At 37.5% G+C, this 10,314-nt stretch overlaps 1 protein-coding gene across 1 annotated transcript; it reads right to left on the bottom strand.

Annotated features, from left to right (window-relative positions):
* Positions 1-246: 246 nt before the first annotated feature.
* LOC139730458 (uncharacterized) lies at positions 247-9,768 on the bottom strand. The gene is made up of 6 exons (XM_071641300.1): positions 9,643-9,768; positions 7,396-7,523; positions 6,942-7,065; positions 1,793-2,020; positions 1,017-1,105; positions 247-298 (listed from the first exon to the last, which is right to left on the bottom strand). The coding sequence occupies exons 1-6, from the start codon at positions 9,754-9,756 to the stop codon at positions 268-270; spliced, it is 714 nt and encodes a 237-aa protein (XP_071497401.1). The 5' UTR covers positions 9,757-9,768; the 3' UTR covers positions 247-267.
* Between the last annotated feature and the right edge of the window lie 546 nt (positions 9,769-10,314).

Below are 10,314 nucleotides of genomic sequence, written 5' to 3' on the forward strand. Positions count from 1 at the left end.
TAGAGTACAGCAATGGACGGACAAACTTTACTTGTACCCCTAGCATTCATGTCAGGACCAGAATAAACATTTTTGCATGTTGTTAAATACATGAATAGCACCCAACTGGCAATATTTGCAAAAATAGAAATCCTGCATAATATATGGGTATACAGTACATGGCTGCAGCCCTAGACATTTCCTATGATACACAAGTGGTCATAGGTAGTGACAGACTAGTAGGTCTACTGCTACTGATGAAGCAAGCTCAGCTTGAGACTACTAGTGTCAATCCCCTGGTGACTTGAGGCAGGTGCGTCTGAGAGAAAGAATAAAAATACAAACCAGACAACTTGGATGAAAAGAAAAGATGTGACTCTCTTAAGCACATTCTTGAGCTTCAGATAAAGTTTTAAAACTGCACTTGTTAAAAAAAAAAAAAAAAATGCTGAGCATTAATCTGAAGTGTTCAAATTTTGAAGCCCTGTGGAAATCAGACAACCATTTATATACCAGGTATGTGAATTAAAGAGAAAATTAACTAGCATGATGAAATAATTTATTAATATAATTTCAATAACATGTATCATGATATTATCTCCCTTCCTACAATTTGATACATTCAGCCTGAGATGTTCTTTACATTTGTCACCTCACATCCTTTAAACATCTTACAATGATTCAAACTGAAATTAAATAACAACTGTCATTTGCATAAAATTTGCGTAAGAAATATTCCTGAGAGCATTCTGAACTCTTGCTAACCTAATTAACTGGGACCATGCAGTGATTGTTTCAATGCTCTTAATCTCTGAACCAGTTATCATGTGACAAGAGCAGCTTGAAGCTTTGGTTGCAAGTTGTTTCAATACTTCTATTTAATCAGAATGGACAACCCTGATTCTAACAGTTAAAAACAACACAAGGAATGATTCACTACATCTAGGAGTAATATGCTGTATGAGTACCAGAAGTGGCAGGACTGTTATTCAGAACAATAACTCAACAATAGAACCCCAAATAAAAGTAGTACTTACAGATAGTCATTTGCTCTCTGCAGCTCCTCAATTTTCTTTTCAGTTGCCTCCATCCACTCTCGATACTTTTCTCCCCACTGTAGCTTCAGCTACACACACAAATATATAGATGTACATTTTAGAACAACACGCAGATTTGTTTGTCATTCCTACACACACAGCTTCTGCTTTATCTCAGTAATGACTCTGTATACTTTTACAAGGCTTACGGTAAACAGCGATTTAGCTCTAAACAGGCCGGCTTTTTGGGCTTTGCTAAATTTGGGGGAGTAGGGGCTGATTCTGCCCTCCTCCCCCCGATCTCTGCCATCAGAGGCGCGAACTTGATGAAATTTCACACACGCCACACCCACGTCATAATCTGCAAGATTACTGTAAAACGAGGAATGTTCGCGTGCATTTTAATTTCGTGAGCACCAAGATTCGCGAAATACAAAATGCACGCGAAATTTCTTGTCAACACTATATGCATTGAACACCAGTGCCACTTTGCGAAAATTTCATGCCACGAAAAAGGCCGACCTCTCTAATTCGCGAAAATTTTGTGCCCCGAATATATCATGTTTTACAGTATATCTTTAAAAATTTTTTTAATAATTCAATTATCAATTTCTGATTTTAATTAATTCATAATGCAAATTAAGCCCAAGATCTTACTTTAGCCTGTCAAACACTAATCAAAAGCAATGAAAGTTTACTTTTCAGTTTGTGTATATATCTATTTTTAACATATTCAACAATTGTATATCATAAAAACTTCAAAAAGATTATCTCACCTTTAGGTTCAGCTGCTCCTCTTTCTCACACCACTGGGCTTCCTTTAGACTCAGCTCATTGAAGAGCTCTTCAAACTTCTCGTGCAGCGCTACATTCTCTGCCTGGTAGTCACTGTTCACCCTAGCCAGATTGGCATTCTCATCCCGCAAGATGGAAACGTCCTCTCTGAGTTGCTTGATCTCCTCCTCGTGGTTGCACTTCTCACGGGGAGTGCCTGGCTTCTGGGTCTTCCGCAGGAAAGACAAGATCACAAGGTGAAACAAATAACAAAATATTAGCATAAATGGGCACTTTGACGTAAATATCAAGTTACTTATGTCTAAGTCCAAGTCATTGTTCATAGTTAAAACTGCACTTCTTAAAAAGGGTGCTGAATTCTTTAGTCTTCATCTGAAGGATTTAATGAAATGTGATATCATAATTGTAATTCAGGCAAGAGATATAGATTTAGAAGAAAATGAAAATTACAACAACAAAAATATCGTCTGCAATATTTACCAAGAAACTATCTCTCATATTCATTAAACATTCAAGCAATAAAAAAGGCAATTTGAGAAAGAAACAAAGCACATACAAGTTTATTGGGAATTCATATCCCTTCATGGAGATTAAAATCATCCTCTAATCTTAACATTCCCTAGAAAGACACATGAAGGTCTTCACAGCTACTACAATACAATCTGTGAAAATCTCATGGCAACAGCTAGCTCTTAGTTACTGGTAATAGTAGAGGCTACTATGTAATCCCGTGAGATTTTCGTGCCAAAATTGATTTTTTTCGCTAACTTCGTCAATTTGGGGGTGCTGAATCAAAAAAACTTTGGTTCCATTTTTTCTGACCACGTCTTCAGCCGCCATTTTGAATTTCAAAATGGCCGCCCTTGCAGATTCTATTTTGACCCGTATTTCATAGAGTGAGCATTGTAGAAGCTTAAAATTTGGTGCAAAATGCATGGGTGTGATGTCAGACACTCTGATAAATCTCTGTCTGATATTGTGGATTGTTTTGATACAATTTGTAGGCTGCCATTTTGAATTTCAAAATGGCTGCCATAGCAAGCTGTATTTTTACCCATATCTCATAAAGTGAGCATTGTAGAAACCTCAAACTTGGTGCAAAATACATCGTTATAATGTCAAACACTCTGATATATCATTTTCTGATATTGTGGATTGCTTTGTAGAGTTTGTAGGCCGCCATCTTGAAATTCAAAATGGCCGCCATAGCGTTTTTACCCATATCTCAGTTTGCAATTATTGTAGAAGCATCACATTTTTAAGAATGCACATGCTTGTGGTGTCCAATGGTCCAGCACAGCTGTTTCCTAATTGTGGATCATTAGATAGACCACCATGTTGAAATTCAAGATGGCTGCCATAGAAAACATCATTATAATACTGTGGTAAGCGCCTTAGATGAATGTGCCAAAATTGTCCTAGTTAGACTGAATTTATTTCCAGTTCACGCAGAATGACAGCCATCTCTCTATTCAAAATGGCCACCATAAATTCAAAATGTAAGGATGAGGTTCTAATTACGTCATCAAGAGATGCTGAGGGGCAAGAACTGCGTAAGGGGGGAGGGGGCATACCACTGTCCGATAGTGTGGGCAAGCGTGTAAGCGTTACATCCCATATAGCCAGGCGGGTATGCGGTTTGCAAACTGCGCGCTAAAACGGTTCGTTTTTGCCTCTCGGGCAACACGTTATTTTGCGTTGTGGAACCTCGTTAATGATTATATTTAATCCCAATCAATGAATATTTGTATAAGCAAGCATTGATGCAATTGAAGGTGATCTTACAAAACTTGATGCTGCCTCAAGAGAATGAAGACAAACGAGGAAAAGTCTCGCAATGGCAAGAAATGCTATATGGTCACCCTACCAGGCATCCCATTCACAAGCTTGTTTGTTGGCCATAAACTGAAACACTTAAGGTTTGATAGATATAATTATTTCTGGAATAACACAGAATGAAGAAGGAATAAGTAAGCTTTTCCTGATTGCCCTTGAGTGGGTCATCTTCAATTATCAAGACTTCCAAGATGTTTATTGCTGTACAGCCAATTATTCTAAAACTACAAAGGAGTAATTATAGCTCAGTTCTGTGGCGCTTGCATCCATCAGAATTCCTCCACAACTTAGAAGATCATCACACGAGGGTAATGTAAGAAATTGACACTGCCTTGAAGCTAATAAATGTGGTGTTTGGCAGTCAGGTATCAGAAACATTCAAGGGAGATACTCTGGAAAGAGATGAAAAGGGCAATTTTAATGTTTTGTACTAAGAATTTGTATCTGCGAGAATTAGAATATATTAATCTCTGGAATATTGTGAGAAAGGCCAGACATTCAGCTCGTGCGAAAAAAAAAAATACACCATGTAAGATTGGATCCAAAGTCATTAAGCTTAAGGGATCGCAAATTCTTCATAACATTTCTACTGGTTCTACAGCCTGATACATGTAGACCTGTCATTATCCGGTCATTGCTGAACGATACAATTATTGAAAGGTATAAGTTCTAAGCAATTCCACAATCACTCTTCATCTCATTGTTTTATGGCCTTCTCCTCATTCTCCCTATTAAAGGTTCATTTTTCCTACCCATGAATGCCTTAGAAATTCACAGAACTGAGCCAAATAATAGGCCTGAAAGTTGAAATACTGAGCAGTCAATTCCATCTGACACAGAGACCATGGAAAGAAAAAAAAAGAGTTCATCAAAGATGCCATGGGAGTTACTGTCACCCGTCACTCACCAGAGATAGCCTCATTCCATTGTATGTATCAGAGCAACGAGAAAATCAGAGATATCGATGATTATTACGTAGACTCTAATATTTCAATTATCCTGATGGATCTTGTAGGTTTGCTTCACTTACTGCATTGCATGTTGTCTGCTCCATCACTGGAAAAGGAAATGATAAAGGTACAATTGACAATTTTGAGAGATTATGCTCTGCAGTTTGTTGCGAAAAAACAGGAACAGCTAAAGGTCTGCTCTTTAATGCCTTTCATGGTGCTGGCTGAGGTTGAAAATTTTAGGATGTCTCCAAGAGCAGATGGACCAAGAAGTATTTAAACCTTGAATCATGCAGAATGTGCTATGACACAGTCCGTGCCTTCCAGAAGTTTGGCGTGGATGACTTCAACCAGGACAATTTCCCGCTTTACCCTCGTAGAGACTTGACGATATAACCAGAGAACGAACCTCGTAAACTCTCACAACCTAATGTGTGCCTCTAATACATATAAATATGATATATTAGATTGTAGATATTTCGAAAGGGTATGCATAAATTGTTCAATTATTATAAAACGCTTCGAACTTCCTACATCAACGGTAGCCACAGAATTCATTATCATGCTCAAAAGCAAGAAATGCAAAAGTCATTATTTCTGGAAGAATTTAGAACTAATTCTCCCCTGTGTACAGCTTTAGAGTGCTGTTTCTAAACATGTGCAGGGAATGAGCCCAGAAAACATTTAGTTATCTAAGTGACTATCCCATGAATTGTTAGAGTATATAGAGCTAATATTGTAAGTTCTTACAACCAAATCGTCTAAATGGGGCATTATTTAGTCAGTCAGACACAGTTATTGAGAGGGTTTTTTTTGAAAGTCATTTGTTTTTAACATCAAAATCACATGATTTCCCATTCACAAATTTTACCCAAATGCTATGCTTTTAAAGGAATGTTTCACATGGCAGCATTTTTGCATTTCAACACAACAGTGTACCTACAGGACAGGAAACACTTGAAGTGATTGACTTATACATGAGTGTTTCACCATGCTTGGGTTTGCAGTTTAAAGATCTTACAGCACCAAATATGGTCGAAATACATCTTGAATTTCAAGAGTGGCGACCAATACAAATAATCCATTATTACAGAATGTATAGGCCCTATGTGTGTGTGTGTTTAAAGAATGTACACTGTAAGCCACCATAAACATTGATATGTCTAAAGTTGCTTGTAACCAGAGATATTAGCTGAAAAGCAGCCATTTTGAATTCTAAGAAAGCAGCCTTGAAAGTTAGGCCTATCTGCAATTTTAGGGAGGGGAAAAGTGCATCTGAATGTTCAACATATTATGAGCCCGGTTTATGCCCGAAATGTGAACTGTCTGTATTGCGTACAACATGAGATATGGGTCAAAATATACATTCTGGTATGGCGGCCATTTTGAATTTCAAGATGGCCAACTTTAATATCAAAATGAACCATCGTTCACTCAGAAAAAGATTTTCAGAATGTCTGACAACATACGTATGCTCCGAGCATAGGCTCTGCCCCAAATTAGAACCTTACACAATGCATACGATATGAGGTACCGGTCCAATTACATTTGTTATGGTAGCCATTTTGAATTTCAAGATGGCTGCTAAGGAAAATGATCCATCATTAAATAAATAAATGTACATATTAGCATGACTGACATCATAAGCATGCTTTTTGCCCCAAATTTATACTCTACATAGTGCTTACAACCTGAGATATGGGTAAAAATATATTTAGCTATATGGCGGCCATTTTGAATTTCAAGATGGCTGCCTAAAAAATGTATCAAAGCTATCTACAATATTAGAAAATGGTGTATCAGAATGTCTGACATCACAAACATGCTTTTTGCATCAAATCTGAACCTTCTATGATGCTCACATTATGCAAATTGGGTCAAAATACAGTTTGCTATGGCGGCCATTTTGAAATTCAAAATGGCGACTGAAGACGTGGTCGGAAAAAATGGAACCAAACTTTTTTGGATTCAGCACCCCCAAATTGACCAAGTTAGCTAAAAAAAATCAATTTTGGCACGAAAATCTCACGGGACCCAATATTTCGACATAGTAGACTGTACTATAATCATATACTGAGTTATTTCAATGTAAATGTCATAGATGTAGTTTAGATGTAAACAAACACTTTTCGTGACTCTTGTGCTAAATGACTGATATTTCTGGCTTCTAAATCAATACCGGTACTGCTACAGGAACTAAAAAAGAAACATAAAAGAAATAGGCTGTTTGCACAGACTGGCATCTTTGCAATGTCTTTTGATAGAATGCAATTTTTTTTTTCTTTCTGAAAGACAGTAATCACATGCTTTAGAAAGTTGTATTGTACGCATGATAATTTTATACCTTGGCCTTCATAAGATCAGAATCATGCTTCTTTTTCAAAGCCTCAATCTCCCCAGCGTGCTGTAGACTTAAGTCTTTGAGTTTTTTCTGCAGATCAGTGCTCTTCTCTTCTGGGATAGGTTGCCTGAAAAAAAAAAGAGTACACAGCATGGAGATGTGTTTGATACCCCAATATCTCTATGGTACACAGAGATGAAGTTTCATTCCAGGTAAACTCCAATACAGGTTCCACTTATTAAACCTTAATCTATTTTCAAAGGGGAAAATGTCTCAATAAAGAAAGTGAAGATGTCTCAATTAAGAAAGTGAAAGTAAAAACTAAATTACATTTCTTTAGCATAGAATGTTCTTCTAACAATAAGAAGCAATGACTACTTAGCCATTGAAATAATCATCCATTTTCATCCTATATGCATCTTAGAAACACACACATACTGCACCGCTGTATTTTTACCTCTTTGATCTACTTGCGTCTGATGCACCAACTGAAACATACTCCTTCTCCTTCTTCAACACAGTGGTGTTCTTTGCTTTCCTCAAGTCATCCAGCCTCTTTTTGAGTGATATGACCTCTGCTTCAAGCTGCAATGCATACAACAAACCATAGGCTTCATTCAACTCACTCGGAACCATTTGAAGTACTACATATAGCCAGTACATGTAAAACTAAGAACAGATAATGAGAACATTAAAGTACATAGAACAGGTACAGTTGAACCTCTCTTATCCGGCCTCCCTTTATCTGAATCTCTCTATTATACGGACGCAATCTCGCCGTGACTTTTTTTTAAAATAATTACGAGAGGAAAGGGGGATTCCCAACTCCTTGAGAACTCCTACACAAACACACATGAATAACATATTACTTCCAACATGATTAACATACATTACATCAAACTTCCATCCAAGTTGTTTACCTTCAGACATTTTAACATCCCCAAACATCCCCAAATCATCGCAAGAACATGGACAGATTATGCGCTCGAGTCCTCTCATATCGCATTGCCACATATAGGTCCATACACAGCCGTCGATATGACTAGATAGACATGCATTGTTTCCAGTCATTGGCTGAGCAACGAGTGATATTGAACACTCAAAAATTGTTCACACACAGTACACACACAACGAAAGAGAGGGAGACCATCTAACAATGGCGACCTACAGTCGACTTTGCCGAGCCGTGATGATCGAGTTTTGAAGCGTAGTTTCGTCGACTCGTACTGTTTATTTTCAAGATCTACTTGATACATTTCTTAATAATTATTTAGGTAAATCATCCCAAGAATTTATAAAAGAAAATGATTTCATTCTTGCAAATACGAACCTGTATTTTGGGGTCTGTTACTGAGTGTAACAATGAAAAGGTTGCAGTATACACATTACTACATGTGGTACTACAATGGGCTACATCAGTACATGTGTATGTATATGTACATGTATAAAGCATTGAGTCTCCCGTATCCGGCCAAATCCCTTATCCCGATGAGCCTCAATCCCGACTTGTCCAGATACGAGAGGTTCAACTGTACATAGAATAGAGCTATTATGTGTACTTTGTCCTCAAACTAGCTGTAGATACATCAGTACAAACTGTTATAAATGTATGCAATGTTCATGGTCTATTTCACCCAATTTCCTGCAAACTGGGCAGATTGTTTGTCTGCTGTACGTGCAAAAGATATTTTCAACACACAGTAAATAGAATGCATGCATTGCTCACCATAATCAGGCATTCTTCTCAGGTGTGCAGGTGTGTGATTATGATTATTATAGTTCTCATCACCATACTGATGAAAACTGATGTCCAGCATTTTGCTCAAAACATTATTTTCATTTGCTCCATCTCCACTATCTTAATTTTAGAAGATCTATAATGTCAAAAATCTATAGTGATGACTACTAAGAATCCAGCATTTGTTGGCTCTGTGGCACTACCCCATTTAAAGCTTTAAAGGAAAGGGTCATCTCTATATTTCCTCTACTAATAAGTAAAAAAAAAAAATTGTAACAATTGAATTTCCTGTAAATTTTAACTGATGGCAATTTGGCATTACACTTAGGGCCTACAGCAGGAAGTGTAGATCTTGATTAAATGTAGCTCTAGACTTTGGTTAACTGCGACCAGCCCCAACACGCAGTGTTGGGGCTCCCACAGTGTGTAACTGTATACGGAGCGTCCCGGGGTTAGACTTTGGTATTCTTTTTTGTTCTTTTCTTAAGCAACAAAATCACTGAAAAAGTACAGGCGTTAGTCGTTACAGTAAAATAGGTCTAGATTAGAAGAATCTTACTCATACCTAGTCCTACTCTGGCAGTAAAACAACAACAACAACAACAACATCAACAATAAACAAAAACAAAAACCTGCACCAAGCAGCTAGCAGTAGCACTAGCAGCAAGCTTTCAACCTCCGCCTCCCATACTAAAATTCGACAGCACACAAAAGCATAGAATTTACACGTAGGTCTACATCCCTAGTGCCAGGATAATCAACTTATTGATTGTGGGCATCTTCAGCAAAACAAGACAAGACAAGACAAGACTAGATCTAGACAGAGGCTTTGATTTTCTTCTTGCGCAGAATAACATAACACGAATTACAATAGATGGGTCTATTATGTACAAACTGGCTTATACAACTAGATGGGATAGTTTTTGCGTAAATAATTTAATAAAAAACAAAAACAAACTTAGATACCTCTTGCACCCGCATCTTGAGAAAGGCTGCATTTTCTCTACTTTTGCTGACATCTGATGTGTTCCGATTTGAGGCGTATGACGTCGACTTTGCGGTTTTTGACATGTTTATCATGTAGTTCGCAACTTCTCGATCTCTTCGCTTCGGAGCAAGCTGTTTTCATTGGTTACGGTTACATGACTCCTTGGCCAGCCTCATCTACGTAAAAAAAAAAAAAAACCGAGCACGACACGATAACCGCGATACGATTGTGATACGTACGATCGCATTATCATCACCACATACACAGCGTAGACAGTAGATATCGATGTCATTGGAGATCATGGGGATCGACTCTCGCTCGATCGCTCAGCGAGCGAAGAGGGTGCTATTTCGACTAGAGGTTCAATCGCTGCACTGTCCTAGTTGAGTTTGAGTTTGAGTTGAGTTTGAGTTTATTTAACAACAACATATGTACAGGAAAGTTTGAATACATGTTTGTACATCAATATTAATACATAGCACATGTAATTGTCTAAATGATCTAAACAAAACATATTGAATATACTCTATAATATATAATTGATAAATGATTATGTAATCTAAAACTATTAATCTAAAAAAGAGCTACAATATGGCAATGTTGTACACAATGAGGTTGCTAAAAGAACCAAGAGGTAGCACAGGTGCTAG

Source organism: Diadema antillarum, unplaced genomic scaffold (genome assembly GCF_040938485.1).
Source record: "Diadema antillarum isolate AM-2024a unplaced genomic scaffold, OU_Dant_1.0 seq00000315_RagTag, whole genome shotgun sequence".
Classification (NCBI taxonomy): domain Eukaryota; kingdom Metazoa; phylum Echinodermata; class Echinoidea; order Diadematoida; family Diadematidae; genus Diadema; species Diadema antillarum.